Raw genomic sequence first — 18,071 nt, 5'->3', positions numbered from 1 at the left:
GACAAAAACAAAGTAAAGAGATTGAGAAGTGGAGACTCCCCTTGCAGCGTGTCTTGATCTCCCCGGCAACGGCGCCAGAAAAAGTGCTTGATGGCGTGTAACTCACACGTTCGTTGGGAACCCCAAGAGGAAGGTATGATGCGCACAGTAGCAAGTTTTCCCTCAGAAAGAAACCAAGGTTTAATCGAACCAAGTAGGAGCCAAGAAGCACGTTGAAGGTTGATGGTCGCGAAATGTGATGCGGCGCAACACCGGGATTCCGGCGCCAACGCGGAACCTGCACAACACAACCCAAGTACTTTGTCCCAACGAAACAGTGAGGTTGTCAATCTCACCGGCTTGCTGTAACAAAGGATTAAGCGTATCGAGTGGAAGATGATTGTTTGCAAGAAAATAAATAAAACACAATTGCAGTAGAATTTATGCTATGTAAAGAATAGGACCGGGGTCCACAGTTCACTAGAGGTGTCTCTCCCATAAGATAAAAGCATGTTGGGTGAACAAATTACGATCGGGCAATTGACAAATAGAGAAAGGCATAACAATGCATATACATGATATGATAAATATAGTGAGATTTAATTGGGCATTACGACAAAGTACATAGACCGCCATCCAACCGCATCTATGCCTAAAAAGTCCACCTTCAGAGTTATCATCCGAACCCCATTCAGTATTAAGTTGCTAAGCAACGAGACAATTGCATTAAGTATGGTGCGTAATGTAATCGACAACTACATCCTTAGACATAGAATCAATGTTTTATCCCTAGTGGCAACAAGCACAACACAACCTTAGAACTTTCTGTCACTCGTCCCGGTGTCAATGCGGGCATGAACCCACTATCGAGCATAAATACTCCCTCTTGGAGTTAAGAGTAAAAACTTGGCCGAGCCTCTACTAATAACGGAGAGCATGCAAGATCATAAACAACACATAAACAATAGATTGATAATCACCATAATCATAGTACTCTCTATCCATCGGATCCCGACAAACACAACATATAGTATTACGAGATAGATGATCTTGATCATGTTAGGCAGCTCACAAGATCCAACAATGAAGCACAACAAGGAGAAGACGACCATCTAGCTACTCGCTATGGACCCATGGTCCAGGGTGAACTACTCACTCATCACTCCGGAGCCGATCATGGCGATGAAGAGTCCTCCGGGAGATGAATCCCCTCTCCGGCAGGGTGCCGGAGGCGATCTCCTGAATCCCCCGAGATGGGATTCGCGGCGGCGGCGTCTCTGGAAGGTTTTCCGTATCGTGGCTCTCGGTACTGGGGGTTTCGCGACGGGAGCTTTAAGTAGGCGGAAGGGTAGGTCGGGGGCCACACGAGGGGCCCGGGGGCGGCCGGCGCGGCCGGGGCCCGGGCCGCGCCGCCCTATCTCCTGGCCACCTCGTGGCCCCACTTCGTTGACTCTTCGGTCTTCCGGAAGCTTCGTGCAAAAATAGGACCCCGGGCGAAAGTTTCGTCCAATTCCGAGAATATTTCCTTACTAGGATTTCTGAAACCAAAAACAGCAGAAAACAACGAATCGGCTCTTCGGCATCTTGTTAATAGGTTAGTTCCAGAAAATGCATAAATATGACATATAATGTGCATAAAACATGTAGGTATCATCAATAAAGTAGCATGGAACATAAGAAATTATCGATACGTTGGAGACGTATCAGTCACCAGCAGAATAAACTGGTGTATGAACCACTCCCTCCATGGGTTCCTTTCCTTTTGTCTCCTCCTTGGGCTCAGTGAATTCTTCCAACATTGTGTCAATTGCTCCCGACAAATGTCGGTTCAACTGAAAGAACAATGTCAGTAGGTTGCGACTATTATCCATGTACTTAGCGGCTTCTACTGGTTTGCATTTTGCAAATTTTAGGTGGTTAAGCATAGGATCATCTTCCTCCTCCATATGAGGAATATGAGAGAATTCGGAACCAATAAGCTCCTTCGTCTTATGTTCCCGAATGTCAGTGATGGCTCTCATTATGGCAATGTGGTAGGCTGTTTGGATAGTTCTAGCCTCACCAGCTGGCATCACTACACTCATTCCTAGGGATTCTGGAAGTCTTAATCCTACCCTACACTTCGCTAATACTGTACCGTCGTAGTACATGTATTTCGTTACTTTAATTTGGGGATCGCACCCAAATTCCAGCAACATAGCACGAAGAATATCCGCGAGTCCTCCATCATATTCACTCAGGTTTGATTCCATCACTTTCACGTTACGTCCCGAACGTGAACTTGCCATAATTGGCTGTAGAAAAGAAAGAATATGAGATTAGCAATAATGCATCATAATAGAGATAATAAAGAATTATCGCACTAAAAGATATGATTGTTTTATTCTCAAGTGAATATTTATCATATTTTTAGAGAATTCTTTACTAATCCTATTTGACTCCTAACGTTTTCGTCCCATTTACTAGGTTCCAACCTAAGGTCAAAACTTTTGCTCTGATACCAACTGTGGTGACCCTGCATGTTGTAGTATGCCAGTCGTTGATATAACATTCGCGAAGTACCAATGCGCAAATATTACATCCCTCAGAGTAGTACAATAGAACATAGCAGGTCCATAACTCATTCATACATTATTACAAACCATATGTACATATCATCTCGGAGCTCCTCTTGGGTCCTAAGAGGGATACTCCTGGGTTCGAGGCGAACCCAACTTAACTTACAATATAGAAGTCTCACGAAACTATACATTTATTCCAACGAGCAGCTAAATACTAGAAGTTCGGACTGCTCGAGTACTACTAATACTACTACTAGGTCTAAGATTGTTCTCCTCCGGAACCCTCCCCGGTTCCATAGACTATCAGGTAGTCTACACCTTCAACACCTCCAGAGAGGTCTGGTTCTTCGTAGCCGATGATGTCGGCTCCTTCAGGGTTGTCGTTGTCCTCCTCCAGATGGTTCGGACGGTCTAAGCGGGGATTTAAGAGTGGTATGAGTACGAGCGTACTCAACAAGTTCATATTAGGAAAGAGGTGTTTAATGCACTAACTACGATACTGGACCGGAAAGTCCGATACCATGCAGGTTTTAATAACCATTTCTTCAAAAGGTTGTTTTTATTCGGAAGAACTATGTCCGTCAGCCTTCACCGGTTGACTAGAACTTCATGGAGTTCCTTTCCGGCAGCGTTCGCAGTTCCATATCCCGGAACAAGGAGTGACTGGTCACAATTCGTTACACTCTGCAGAGGTGTGTTTCTTTACACATAAGAGATCTTAACCTTGGTGCCAACCGGACAGCTTTCCCGTCCACACTTCCTTTGGTGTGAGGCTCGGTATAAGGTCCTAGTCAATCATGTTCCTCCGCTACCTCGAACACCCACCCTTTGTTGCATACCCCGACCCTGGGTCCTCGTCGGTCCCATTATTCCCACTCACGGGTGGACCCCGACCACGACGACGGCTTGGGATTGAACCAAACTCCTTCGCCGGTAGGCCGCAACCCATCATAGACCGCAATACCGTGGGGACTTAGGACTCCCCAGCCTCACCATCTTGCTCCGTCGGGCGACAAGTGTACTACGGACTATGCCGTGGGGACTTAGGACTCCCGGCCTCACCGGCTTGCCCCCTTGGATCACAAGTGTACTACGGTAAAGCGCATCCGTTGATGAACGAGAGGTGGAAACACTTTTGACTACTCCGTCCCACTCCGGATCTTATGGTGAACACGGTTTATACGGCACAAGAATCATCGGACGACATTTGTTGTTTAATCCTAGATGGATATAAACCCTTGCAATGGAACCTCCACCATATCAACACAATCCATGGTTCCATTGCCCACCACATAGTCATATTCATAGTTATGAAAATAGTGGTTTTGCTTTTTATGCAATAGTGATAAATATAGTACTTTGCAAGTAATTTGGTAAAAATACTCAAATGACATGAGCAAGCGATGAACTTGCTCGAACACCGCAAAGTGTTGCAGTTGGATGGTGTGGACTGACCCTTGTCCTCTGCTGCTGAAAAATAGCATCATTGTCCGATAAGGGCAATGGTTAAAGAAGCAATTATGTATGATTCAGCTTTTAGGGTTGTCCCCCCCTTTTCCGGTGTTTTATTATTTTATGTGGAAGGTTAATACTAAGAACAATTTAGGGATACTCTGTTTAGGGTAAAACACAACCTTGAAATGTTGTCAAGGTGTTTTGAATGTCTAAAAATATTTATGGACTTATTTTTAATATTAAAAATATAAAGTGTGGCTTAAATGGTTAATTTTAATCAGTAAACTAGGGCTTAGTCATATTTGTCTTTAAAATTCTATTTCATAATTTATTATGATAGAGAATTTTATGCTGAGTGGTTTCCATATTTTTAATTATTTTTTTAGAGCTGTAAATAATTTTCTATGAATTTTCAAAGTTTCAGCATTTTTATTTATTTGTGAAAAGACACAAATGCCCCTGGGCCCACCTGTCAGTGGAGCCCAACAGGTTTGGTTAGACCAGCTTGGGTCCAACCGACCCGAGCGGTCGCTCACTTACTACCCCCATCGCGCCGCCTCCTCGAACCCTAATCCCCTCTCCCTCTCTGGCGACCGTGTCGCCCTATTGTTCCGGCCGCCTCCGTCCATCTCCGGCGATGAGACCGGTCGCATCTGACTCGCCTCTCGACGGCGCATCAGATGGTCCGCGTCGATTTGCGATTGGAGGACCTCTCCGTTCGCCCCCAACCCTACTGCGACTAGGGTTGCACGGGTTCGCGGTGGTTGGCCGCTCGCCGGCGTCCCTGACGTTGCGGTGCCTTCCGTGGCCTCGTCGCGGTGGTGCTGGGTGTTGCGGCGCTGGTCCGGGCTTGGCTTGGCCTGGCCTGGCGCTGCCGTGCGCCCGACGTGTGCCGCCGTGGCCGCCATGGCCGTGACCTTTGTCTGCTCGCCTGTAAGTGCTCTTCTCTCTCTTTCTTCTGTTCCTCCTCCTTCTTCTAGCTAGAGATGCGGCTGCTCCTCCTCACGGAGAGGCCATGCCGTGCTGCTGCTACTGCGCTACTGGCTGCTGTTGTTGTGCTTGCTCAGGCTGTGTATATGTCGCTATGCTCTCTGCTGATGCCATGAATTGCTAGCTGCTGCTGCTCTACTAGCTTTGTTCTATGCACCACTGTTGTATGCTATACTCCTACTGTGTCCCTCCTGTGATTGCTCATGAGCATCCAGTGATGCTCATGGCCTACCGGCTGGCTCTCGTGATAGCTACTGCCACTAGGACATCCTGTGTATGCATAATCTTGGCCTTGACTTGAGCATGATGCAAGATCCTGGTATTATGCGTGTGCCAGTGCCTCTGTGTGATGCTTATTCTTGCCAATAGCTCAAGTGTATTCATGTATGTACAATCATAAATTATTTCTGTAATTATTTGTGAAGCATCTGTTGATAAACTGTGGCTACTTCATTTATGTGGTTCATGAATTGATGCTATGCTTGGCTGTGGTGATCTGTAGCAAGAGCTAGTGAGGCTCTGATGATCAATTTATCATTACTTGCTTGTGAGCAAGTGTGTGCTCCTCTCAGTGACTCACTGGTGCTCATCCAGTGTTGTTTGTGCTTCATACAGGCTTAGCCTGTGTGTGCTGGTGCTTGTCCAGGCATCAGTGGATGCTTGCAATGATCCATTGGATCATCTGCAAGATCCAGTGCATCAGTAGCTTGCATGTTTCATTTATCTGCTTAGTTTGCCTTGATATTTGGATAACTGATGTGAACTGCCTTGCAGTGATGATCATATAAGTGGATTTGGTAGAGCTAGAAGGATGCCAATTATTTATTGGGGACCCTAGCTCCATTTGAACCCTTCTGGGTAATAATATATGTGCAGGCTTGGTGGTTTGGTTATTTTTGGTGGTTGAGGTGGCCTCAGCAGCCATTCTTGGTTGCTCAGGAAGCTCCCACCTCAGGTGGCTTGCTGTGCATGGTCCAATGCTCTCTGTTGATCCCTTTTTGTGGAATTACCGAGTAGCCTTTGACGTTGAAAACAAACTAGACATGGATTTGTCTATCGTTCGATGGTTAGTGCACCAATTAGTGCTAGGTGATTGGGAATGACTAGTCGGGATCAAATCCATGATGGATTTCTCCGGTTGTGTCACTGTGTTGACACAACCAAGTGTTCCCTGGTTTATTTTCCTTCTAGTCCTTGCTTTAATTGCTGGCACCAAATGTTTTTGCAACCAAGTGATGATATATCCAGGGTTTCATACCCTCCTTGCCTCTGTGATGCAAGTGTATGCTTATTGATGAGCAAAACCTGTGTTTGCTCAGGTTATTTTGTGTATACCTCACTCCAGCTCCTAGGATTTGGGTGTTGGTGTAGAGGATTGCTTCTAGTTGGTTGGTTTGCTTCAGTGATGAACTGGTGCTTGTCCTGCTCCTCCTTGTGAGCTTGTGAAGCTTGATTTGGTTCTGTGGTGATCTTGGACAAGTTGAACAGCAGTACTGTTCTTCCTGTTCTTGTGTTTGTGATTTCTGGTGAACTTACCCAGCTGCTGTCGATGGATTGCCGCTTCCGGCGGTGGAAAAGGTTTTATACCTCTCTTGCTTTGCTCTCCCGGTCGACAAGATCGCCTTGTCGTTTTGGTGACTCTCCCTGGCCTTGTGTGTTGTTACACATGCAGCAGTCCTTGTGTGATGCCCGTGTGTGTGTGTATACCAGATACTTGGTATCTGGCCTAAACTTGGCTTTGAGCTGATCAGCTCGGCAGAGCTGATCCATATCTGCTCCATTTCCATTTTCTACTAACCTGCCAAGTGGTTTTACCACTTGGCATAATCCTTTATTTGGTCTTTGTGTGTGTGCAGGGATCTATGGTATGATCAAGATGACAATCAAGATCATTTGGGTCAAGAACTTCAAGATGATTATTTTGTAGTTTAGGACATTTTATTTACTTGTAATTTTCCTTTTCTTTTTCTATTTATTCATTTCTTGTAATGTGTTGTAATATCCCTTTATTTCAATTGTGAATATTGTAAAGACAATGTATATTGTGTGATGATCAATAAAGCTCAAGGTTTTCTCTAATGAGCTTTATTTTTATATGTATTATTCATAATGTGTATTTTTATTATTTACTTAAGGAATTTCCTTACAATTGAATTATGAGATATTTGTTTAATGTTTGAATTTGAAATTCAAATTCAACTTTGGTTTGAATTCAATCATGCAACTTAATTTTGAATTCAATCATGCAACTTAGGTTTGATGCAATCTCTCCCCTCTCTTCTCAAAACCCTAAACTAGTTAGGTGAGATGCAAGTTTGTCGCACTCTCGAAACCCTAACCCTGTAAGGTGTCGAGAGAGAAACTTTTCCCCCTTCGATGCAGTTTTTGTTTAAAAGCGCGAAATTTCCCCAGAATTTACAATGCAATGCACATCCCTTTCTAAAATCTACCCCTTGATCGTCTCTAAACCTGGGACATTACATGCTGGCACAGAGGAGGCGGCGTGCCGACGGCATACCCAATACGAGGTGAGGGCCATCCACGAGCGGCCACCGTTGCTAGCGAGGAGGCTTGGCGGGGTATCCTTGTCTCTTTGTCAATCTTTTAATTTAGTCCCCTTGATTTTTAATTATTCAAAGGTAATCTCCGTGGAAGTAAGTAGCTGACATGTGGGATCAAATGTGTCAGATTTCGCTCTCTGGAACGAGATTCGGTTGGTTCGACGATTGACACAACAAAGTTTTTTTTGTATACAAGAGATCTCTCCTCCTAACCGCCGTCTCCAAGAAACTCTGCCTCCGCCTCTACCATACATCGGTCCCCCTCCTTCGGCCGGTCTCGCCGGTGTTGGAAGGGTTGAAGAACATGATCTATGGTAGATTTTTTATAAAGTAGTGTTTTCAATAGATTAGATTAGGGTTTTGGTGTTCGTCTTTTGTTTTTGCTTCCGCCTCAATGATGCTCTCGTCTACAATAAGCGATCTTCTGTCCTTCGTTCGACGGCAAGATCTCCTTCCTAGTGTTAATGGTGGTGTTGGAAGAGTATAGTTCTCTAGGTATGGGCTTTCAGATCTTGCTTTGCTTTATTGGTTTTAGATCTTTTTTCATGGTTGCCGTGAGGAGTCTCCTCGCAATACTTGTCCCGGTTGCTACGTCCTCGACAATGGTGATTCGTACTCTTGGCTCCTAGCGACATTGACAATGCTGTTCGGTTATTTTTCCTGGTATACTAGTGTTGGTACTCTTGTCGATGTTGATTGACTACTTTAACGGTTGCTTGCGTGCACGTGGCCTTGACATTACGGCTCAAATTAAAATTATGGGAGAACCTTCGTTAGTCACAAGTTTAGTGTTTGATATCTATCTTTGGCTGCCCTCAGATAAGTACAAGATTATGTCGTAGAAGAAGTAGGAGTATGAAGATCTTGAAGATTTAGTGGCCTTTTTGAACTTTATTTTGTAATCATTGAAGACAACTTGCTTAGTTTTACATGTACTATTTATTGCTATGAATATATATGATATTGATTGTAAAAAAACTTTCGCTCTCTAAATCTCGACTGAAGCTCGAGGCAGAGCACATGAAGAAGGACTCAATGAACTTAGGTTTGTGCCGTGTAAAATCTTACGATTTTATCTCGTTCTATTCCTCTTATTCATAACACAAAGGAAAGAACAACCCTATCTAGGTGCTCGATGCGGTTGACTCACACCATCCCACGAGGCCGATCCTGCTGGGTCACGAGGCCGATCCTGCTGGGTCAAGATGCTACAAAAATGGGAAAAAGAATCTCGTGCCTATCTAATGAAAACGGAAATTCAGAAAACTAGATTAGACTAACACACACGACGAGACTACAAGGTTCGGATGACAAAATGTAGGGCCACGTCAGCAAAATAAAGCCCCGCGGCAAAAAAATCGTCGGTTTGCCGCGCGTGGGCGCTACCGTGCTGCTTCAGCGGAGGCGGAAAAAAGGCGCGCGGGGTAAAGTTTGCCGCTCGCGCGCTTTCGCGCTATCCCGCGCAGGAAACTTGCCGCGCGCGCTGCCGCGCGCGCTATAAACACGCCACGCGCGAACGCGTCCAACTGCTACTTCCTCCACGCGTCTGTCTCCCTCCCCGCCTCTCTCCCTCCCGCGCCGCTCCACCTTCGGCCGCTCCGCCTCCGACCGCGCCGCCCCCGCGAGATGCCTCCGCGCCGCCGCCCCGCCTCCGGCTACCACGGCGTTCGGGCGCGGCCGAGCGGCCGGTTCGACGCGGAAATCCGCTTCGGCGAGGAGCGAATCCGCCTCGGCACGTTCGACACCGCGCACGAGGCGGCGCGGGCGTACGACGCCGTCGCCTGGCGGCTCGGCTGCTCCCGTCGAACAATGAACTTCCACGACGTGTTCACGCGGGAGCAGGCGGAGATGCTCGCGCCGCCGCCGTCGGTGATCACGCGGGAGCAACCGCGCCGACAACGCGAACTGGAGCAGCGCCTCCTCATCGCCGAGCGCGACGAGGCGCTGCGCCTCGAATGGGCGCGCCGCTTCCCCGAGGACGTCGCCGTCACGGAGGCCTTCTACGCGCAAAAGGAGGAGGAGAAGGCGGCGATGAAAGCGAAGAGAAAGGCGAGCCGCGAGAAGCGTCGCGCCGAGTCCGCGGCGAGGGCCGAGGCGGCGGCGAGGAGGAAGGAGGAAAAGAAGAACGGCGCAGGGCCATCGACCATCATCCTCTCCTCCTCCTCCTCCTCCTCCTCCTCCTCCTCCTCCTCCTCCTCTTCCTCCTCCTCCTCCTTCCACTGGACGACGACGTCGACGCCGGTGTCGGAGACGACTCTGAGCAGCTCCGACTTCGACTGGGAGTCCGACGAGTAGTTTATTAGTATTTTCGTTTTAAATGTCGCATTGTATCGTTGCACTTTTAAAATATATTCGTATTTTCGATCAAATTTTCATAGTTTGTTTGATGAATTTAAAAAAAAAACGGTCGGATTAGCAGTCTGTGACGCGCGCGCTGCAAAATAGAGCCTCTGCCGGAGGTGTGTTTTTCGCACAGCAACGCGCGCTGCAAAATACATCATCTGCCGTGGGCAAATTCGCTATGCCGCACGCCAGCAGTATACAGTGCGCCCAATCGCCGATATAGCGCGCTAGATTTTACAGCGAGTGTTGGAGATGCTCTTAGCTAGTGACCGATACGAAAGCGGTGAGCCGAGTTTAGGTAGCCGGATGTATTTAGCCGTCCCAAATGTGTCGACCGGTCCGACCCGATCTCTTCTTCTTTTGTCTTCTCTCAACGCTCTTCCCCTTTGCCCTCGGTTCCTCCTCCGGATTCTGTCCTTGCATCGCACTCCCACACGCAGGGACCTGGTTGGGCTGTTCATCCGAGGGGAGGTGATGATGCTGCAGGAGTTCGTGCACAACGTCATCGCCGTCATCAAGGAGTAAGCAATCTCTCCCCCCCTTCCCCTGCCCTGCTTGATTTCGCAGGTGGCTATGCTATTTTTCGATGGAAGCTAGGGTTGGGGAAACCGACGAGCTGGGGATGAGGCCGTGCCTGAAATTTCGGCTTATTTATTTGCACATTTCTTTCTTATTAGGTATTTTGAGCCGTTTCAAATTATTCCGTGGAGATTCTGCAGCTTGTAGCTAGGGAGTACCTTAAAAGCATGGATACTGGTTGGATTATGGTGGATAAACATTGATTGCGATAGTATAAGGATAGTTGATTTTTAGCCCTAAGACTGCATATTATTTCTGAAAGCGCTGATGATATGTACTACCTCCAGTTGGATTTAATCGATGCGGGAGTCTACCTACGAACACGCTAGTGCTGCTTAGGCTCCGCGCCGATCTAATCGAATCAGAGGGAGTATGTAGCTTGATGGGGCCAAGCATAAAAGGTCTTGCCATGTGCTGCCTCTGTTCTTAATAGATTGGGATTTTAACCCATTTTTGGCTACTAATGTACACAAGAAGTAGTTGCTTTTATCACATGGAAACTGCGTGAGTGGGTTTATGATTGAAAGTACAGTACTTCATATCAGTATCTTCTTACATTTCTTACTAACGTTAAAATTAATGATCTAAGATGCATGACGTCAGTAGTTTTGACCTTGTGAATAAAATCCTGTTTTTGTTTGAAAAAGTAATTGTTACTAATGCCTGAATTGATAATTTGAGGAGATGGTATAGCTGAAAATGGACTCCTGATTGTGTGTAAAGTATTGAAAATACTGTATTGTGTACTAATAAGTTCACATCCATACTTCAGTTACTGCTTTATGGTGGGAATTGTAAATCACAAACTTTTCTCATGAGCAAATGACACACAGAGTTCATATACTATTAGCATCTCCATGATAATGTTGGTGTTCTATTTTATTTCAGAACATTGAGTAGTAGGAGAGGCTCCTACATGTGGGCACTCTGGTCTTTCTTATATCAATCTGTGTAGGGTGATTCCAGGAGCATAAATTAAGCTGGTTGCATAGCAATTTCTGCACAAATCTTCTTTAGCCTCTGGCTTCACCTGAGATATCCGAACCATGGGAGTGTGAAGTGAATTTTTTGTTAGTTTCAACTTCCATTTGCTTTATATGAGACTAGGAACAGCTTCGTTTCATAAAGAGTTGCTCTTTATCTTTTGCAATTACAGTTTACAGGATTGAACTCCTGATACTTTTTTGGGCAGGTCTGTGAAGACATTCACATATGAGACGTTGAATAACATTGCGAGATTGATAAATGGAATATCAGCACTTTTATTGACTCTGATACCGGGAAAGGCCAACATTTTAGAAGGCGTCAGTGGCTGGGAACTTAGGCCAGCATTTCGCGGGCCACGTCTTCCCCGTTGGATGGAAAGGTGAACACAATTTCAGATTTTTTCTGTAGGCTGATGATACTATTTCAGTAATCATTCATGTTGTGCCATGTTTTTATGCTTTGGTTTTGGACACAAAAAGGCAGACATCCTAATTGTACAGGGTAATTTGGGTTTATACTTCCTGTTCATAGGTTAGGGATTCCGAGTATTTAAAACTGAGCACGCAAAAGTTGACCAAATTCTAACATACTGTACTATCCCAAACTTTGTCATAGCTTTTAGAACTTAGACATTCATGACTTGCTAATTTGCGATGTACTTTACAATGACATACTGTACAATCCCGAACTTTTGCCATTGCTTTTAGAATTTAGACATTCATGACTTGCTAATCTGCGATGTATACTTTACAATGAAATATTGGATTAGTGGCTGTGGCCGTTGAGATTCAGTCCTTCAGTGGCTGAAAGAATTGTTTTTGATAGAGTTTGTGTCACAACTCGCAAGTTCCCTTTGACACTTCTCTTCGGGTGCTGGAAGTTTTGATTAGAATTTTTCATAATATGTGAGTGGTACACTATGTGGGCCAGGTCGTTTTCGCTTGCATGAGTACTTGTCTCTCTAATCTTATGATTTACGTCATCAGTATTTCTTTACATGCTGCCTTTTATTAGTGTAGATTAAGTGTGGATTCTTCTTTTTTGCTTGATAAACTGGTAATGCTATTTTACTATTTCTAAATTCTGTAAGCTCACTCGTTTGGTCTCAACTTCTTATATTAGTGGGGTCTCTTCGTTTAATGAGTTCGTCCACGAACTTTCTGCCGATTCCGATTCTGAATCAGTTGCTGACTCTATCCCTGGGGATGATGACAATGAAGAGTTTGTTTGCCCACCTTCTCCGTTGTCCCAAAGTTCACGATTATCACGCACAAGCAGCTTTAGTAGACATGACCGTCGATTAAGAAGGTCTATCAAATATGGAGTTTCCTGGATTATTTGGCCTGTAAGATTCTTCCTGTCAATACTGTTCATCGTGTTCAATGCTGTCAAATATCGGATATCAAGGACATCTGCTAAAGCCCCTGAGAGCCCCCATCTATCAAGGAGCATATCTGCCAAAAAACCAATTCACATGAAGGATCAAGTCCTACAACGGACAACTGATAGGAGGCGTGGAGTTTTTGAGGTAGTATATTCAAACAAAATGGAATCAACTATTATAGTTAGTTTATTTACTTACACCATACCATGACATGTCATTATTTGGAAGCTTTTGTGAAGAGATTGTTCAAAAGTTTATATATCTGTTTGGTATTCACTCCCTATTTTTTTTTTCTCTTAGGATGTCCATCTGGCAATTGAGATTTTCATTGAATCAATTTTTGATGTTGTTCATAAAGGCGCACATTATGTTCTTTCTCCTTCTGAGGTGTGGCAGAAGTTATTTTGCTGGATTCGTGGAAACAGGATTGGTCACAGTAGTTCTGTTGTTGATGTACCAACAGCTAACATTGGCAGTGATAATCCTGTTCCAACTGAAAGGAAGACCGTATACCGTCATGCATTGAACACAGATTCTCGGACATGTGAAGATGTTATAACTGAACTGGGGTAGAAACCTCTGACCCTTTCCATTTTTTATTATGTTGAGTGTGGTTTGGTGAATACATCCCTAACAAGCTAAGACTTCTGGTACTCCTACTTATTTACAGTTCAAGATTCTAAAAAATGTTTGTACATAAGCTCAACAAGACAAGTTTTTTTATTTATTCCTGAATAAGTAGTTAAGCAGTTTTAAGGTGTTCAAGTTACTATTACTGTATTATATACTGGATGTTTGCTGGCTCCCTCCTCTCGAGGGCCAAATCATGCTTAAGTACGTGCACGCGAATATGTTCTGCTTGCACTTCAATTTTCCAGCATACATAGACCCCCTAAGAGAACACCCCAAAATCTAGTTTTAAGGGATCTGCTGGTTAGCTTAAATTATTAAAGTGGATGGCTTGTTGAAAACCTCAGCTAGGAATGATATATTTATTAATCCATTAACATGGTTGGTTAATGACTCTTTGGTTCCCCGCCTAAGCTTGTCATACCTAAAGTTTGGTCTGCCACAACGGTTTAGGTGGTTGTTTGGTTGGTTGCCACAGTTGTGGCTTGCCGTACTTTACTCTTCAAATGACCCACATGTCACAAACTTAGATTTTGCCCAAGAGTTGCCACAAGTGTGGTGCTGCGTTTTTTAGCCAGTGTTTGTCTATGCTTAGTTGTAGCAAAGTTCAACCGTATGTGTGGACTGTTTACCTATCCAAATAGTAGCACAACTTCAGAAACTGGTCTGACATTATTTTGTGCATCAATGATGGAACCATTATGCTCCTGTTTTCAGGTATCCTTTTGAGGCTATAAAGGTAGTAACTTCAGATGGATATGTCCTGCTCCTGGAGAGAATCCCCAGGTGAAAAAGTACCTAATTCTTTGCCCTTATATTTCCGTTGTGTAATGCGACTTGACACACAGCATTTTTAGGCGTGATTCACGGAAGGTTGTGTTGTTACAACATGGAGTACTGGACTCGTCTATGGGGTGAGTCCCTACGAAATTATAAATTTATAATTCCTGATTTGACAATACTATTTAAGTTTCTTTGGATGTTTGGACCGTCCATTTGTGATTCTTAGTTGCTTTGCTAATTGATCCTTTATGATAATTTGGTTTCCTTCTTCTGTATTGCTATTTCTTTCCTTTGCATTAACATCACCAGCTCTAGTTCAAGGTCTCCCTTTTATCATTTGAACAGTTTATAGTTCAAATAAATTATAGTGCCCTCACAGTTAATGGGCTGATTATATAGTTTTTCCTTCATTTTGTAACAGTGACTAAAAGTGAACGGTACAATACAGGTTATGTTGTTTAATCCAATTCTTTTGAGTAGCTGGAATGTTGTGATGGCCTTCAGTTTTATCTAAAAGATCGTCCACACTTCCTTCATATTATCATATAGCGTTTAGTTTCAAGCTTAGAGTGGTAGGAATGTTAGGGCTGCTGGAATCCTAACCGTATGAATTAGATAGCAGGGAATATTACAAGCTTTACTGGGAATACTCCATTCAAGTTGTTTGGTTGTGACAGAGAATACTAAATTAGAATCTATTAATGATATAAAGTTGCAAAGATTAATCTCTATCTTCATGGGCTTATATAGACTATGACCAATGGAGGTAGAGATGATGCAAGCAGGACCCCGCCAAAGTCCCACTTCTAGTTTATTTTCTGATTTCTAGTTCAAAATCACACCTTAAATGGTGGTAGTATTTCTTGTCCTTCAACAAAAATGGAGCTAGTATGTTGCATATTGAGGCAAGTAACATGTTCACATAACAAGCATGGTAATTGCAGGCATTTTTATTTTTCGAAGTGAAAAAGCAAATTCAATCCAAAATCAGCTTGGCCTACTAAACTTCAGCTTTCCACCCTCCAAGTCCAATTTGAACAACCGGACCACTCTAGATCTGACCCACATCGTTTGTCAAAGGGGGTGGCGTGCATGGTGGTGGCTTAAACGCAGAAGAGAAGGGTGGAGGCATCTGCCAGTGAAGTTGACCTAACCCTAGGGCGCATCGAGGAGAACACTCTGTGGCAGATTGATGCATGATGACCTTGCATCTGCACATGATGCAAGAGCTTAGAGAAACAAAAAAAGTTGGGAACCCACTTAACACATGATGACCTTGCATCTGCATGTTCAGGATTACCCGCGAATGGCCACAAATTAGCATTCACGTTGGCGTTCCAGCTGGCTGCACCAATCACGGGAATTATACCAGATTGTGTCATGGATATCTAAATCTTCACAACATTCTTCTAGCAGAAAGCCTTTACTGTTATGTTTTACGAGCACTTACAGGCCCCTTAGTGCAATTATGATTTGGGACCACTTACGGCACTTTACTGTCTTTTTGTCCATAGCCAACAATGTTACTTATCCGGTATTCTTTCATGCATAAATTCAATATTAAGCTCCAGGTTTTTAAAACTTTGTGAGTTCCTTAAAGCTAGATATTGATATTCTCAAGTTAATGCGTATTATTGTATCTGTAGTTTCAGTGCTCTTTCCTCGATTGTATAGTTCTTATAGCTGTGTAGTTTGTTCTTAAGAGTGCTACAAATTTCTGTTTATAGTTGATAGTTCTAGTATCAAATAGCTGCTGGAAGATAATGCATTTTTTGGGAGATAATGGTGTTTGTCGGTATAAACTTTCTTGACTTAACTTGATGCTGTTTATCTCTTCCACAATATCCATAGCTGAGCCTCACATGTATTATCATGTCATTTCCCCTGCAGTTGGGTGTCAAATGGTGTTGTTGGGTCACCTGCATTTGCAGCTTATGATCAAGGTCAGTAATCAAGTTAGATATAATGTATCCCGCTGCTCAGAAACAAATGCGTAAGTTCTTCTCTCATTTTTGTTTCCATGTAGGTTATGATGTTTTCCTGGGGAATCTCCGTGGTTTGGTTTCAAGAGAGCATATAGATAAAAATCTCTCTTCCTCCAAGTAAGTGCTACTAGTTTATCTGATTCAGATCACAAGCAGACAGTAGATCTAATGTGTATGCCAAATCAATTTGGTCACTGCACTTGCTCATGCCTGATGCTCTTTTTGAATTCATGTAAGATACTGGAAATATTCTATTAATGAGCATGGAACCAAAGATATGCCAGCAATAATCGAGGAAATTCACAAGATTAAAACTTCAGAACTTGGCAAAAGTGGGAATCTAGTTGGAGAGGAAACTGAAGATCAGAAGTATAACATACAAAATTCAGAGATACAGGCTTCAGAGGAAGATGTGACAGAAGATCAGCCTTATAAGCTTTGTGTTGTCTGCCACAGCCTGGGTGGTGCAGTTATGTTGATGTATGTGGTGACATCAAGGCTTGCACAGAAGCCCCACAGGTTGTCGAGACTGGTCTTGCTTTCTCCTGCTGGTTTTCATGAGGATTCGAATGTGGTGTTCAGTATGGTGGAGAAGATTATCCTGTTTGTTGGCCCAGTACTTGCTCCACTTGTACCTGGGCTGTACATACCAACTCGATTCTTCAGGATGCTTCTGAACAAATTAGCTAGAGATTTCCACAACTATCCAGCTTTGGGCGGTCTCGTCCAAACCCTTATGGGGTATGTTGTTGGCGGCGACAGTTCAAACTGGGTGGGGGTACTTGGGTTGCCTCATTACAACATGGATGACATGCCTGGTGTATCGTTTCATGTAGTACTTCACCTTGCACAGATAAAGAGGACAAAAAGATTCCAAATGTATGACTATGGAAGTGCTGCGGCAAACATGGAAGCATATGGAACACCAAAACCTTTAGACCTGGGAGCTCACTACGGTCTCATTGACATCCCCATGGACTTGGTCGCTGGGCAAAGGGATAGAGTTATCTCACCAACAATGGTGAAGAAGCACTACAAGTTGATGCGCAGGGCTGGTGTAGAGGTTTCCTACAATGAATTCGAGTATGCTCATTTGGATTTCACATTCTCACACAGGGAGGAGCTGTTGTCCTATGTTATGTCCCGCCTACTCTTGGCAGCTGATGCCGGTAAAGGCCGCATTAAGCAGACCACTGTGCGACTTAGGAAGCCGAAGAGAGTTGAGTCAGAAATCGAGAACGACTCTGCCATGGATTATAGAAGCATAGATGAAGGGATACCTGGTGGAACAAATAGGCATCGCGAGTGATATGGAACTTTCTAAGTAGCTGTTGTTGTACGTTAGGTTGTGCATAGGAGTATAGGACACGCCGGCCTCTGCATACTTCTACACCACGTAGAAGAAGATCTGGGGATGGATAATGCACGGTTTTAAGGCTTCATGTTTGATGGGGATTAGATTCTTTTTATCCTTGTCGAAAACCAGACTGGTATATATGTATAGGTGCTGTTTATTTGCTGCCTGACGGGAGCGCAGGAAGAAGCTTTTTCCGAGAGGAACACGGGAAGCTCTTGTGCTAAGTTAAAGGAAAAGGAGATGTTTGTACTAGACGTACGAGTCCTCGTGTTTTTTCTGGTCCCCTGTATGTTTTGTGTTTCTGTTTGTACCCTGAAGAAATTATTAGAATTCGTATCCTTTTCCTTCAAGCGTTGTATTGAGTCATTGGGTGTTATTTTTGCGGGATTTTTTTTCGAGAATACACCTTGAAAAGGTGTATCAATCACATAGAAAAAAACCAAAGAAGGCAAAGTTTTAGCCACGAACAAGGGGGTG

At 44.1% G+C, this 18,071-nt stretch overlaps 1 protein-coding gene across 1 annotated transcript; it reads left to right on the top strand.

Annotated features, from left to right (window-relative positions):
* The first annotated feature begins 10,259 nt into the window (after window positions 1-10,259).
* Window positions 10,260-17,846, top strand: LOC124703576. The gene is made up of 9 exons (XM_047235784.1): window positions 10,260-10,410; window positions 11,661-11,834; window positions 12,578-12,983; window positions 13,140-13,408; window positions 14,187-14,255; window positions 14,327-14,383; window positions 16,143-16,195; window positions 16,279-16,354; window positions 16,475-17,846. The coding sequence occupies exons 1-9, from the start codon at window positions 10,364-10,366 to the stop codon at window positions 17,544-17,546; spliced, it is 2,223 nt and encodes a 740-aa protein (XP_047091740.1). The 5' UTR covers window positions 10,260-10,363; the 3' UTR covers window positions 17,547-17,846.
* The last annotated feature ends 225 nt before the right edge of the window (window positions 17,847-18,071 follow it).

Source organism: Lolium rigidum, chromosome 3 (genome assembly GCF_022539505.1).
Source record: "Lolium rigidum isolate FL_2022 chromosome 3, APGP_CSIRO_Lrig_0.1, whole genome shotgun sequence".
Taxonomy (NCBI): domain Eukaryota; kingdom Viridiplantae; phylum Streptophyta; class Magnoliopsida; order Poales; family Poaceae; genus Lolium; species Lolium rigidum.
Note: the sequence above shows the minus strand (reverse complement) of the source record. Positions and strands in the feature narration are given on the sequence as shown.

Excerpts from the sequence above, each read along its gene's own strand:
- LOC124703576 (XM_047235784.1), top strand. The coding sequence starts at position 10,364 with ATGATGCTGCAGGAGTTCGTGCACAACGTCATCGCCGTCATCAAGGA. Across the intron at positions 10,411-11,660 it reads GTCATCGCCGTCATCAAGGA|GTCTGTGAAGACATTCACAT; the intron begins GTAAGCAATCTC and ends TTTTTTGGGCAG. Across the intron at positions 14,256-14,326 it reads CTCCTGGAGAGAATCCCCAG|GCGTGATTCACGGAAGGTTG; the intron begins GTGAAAAAGTAC and ends CAGCATTTTTAG.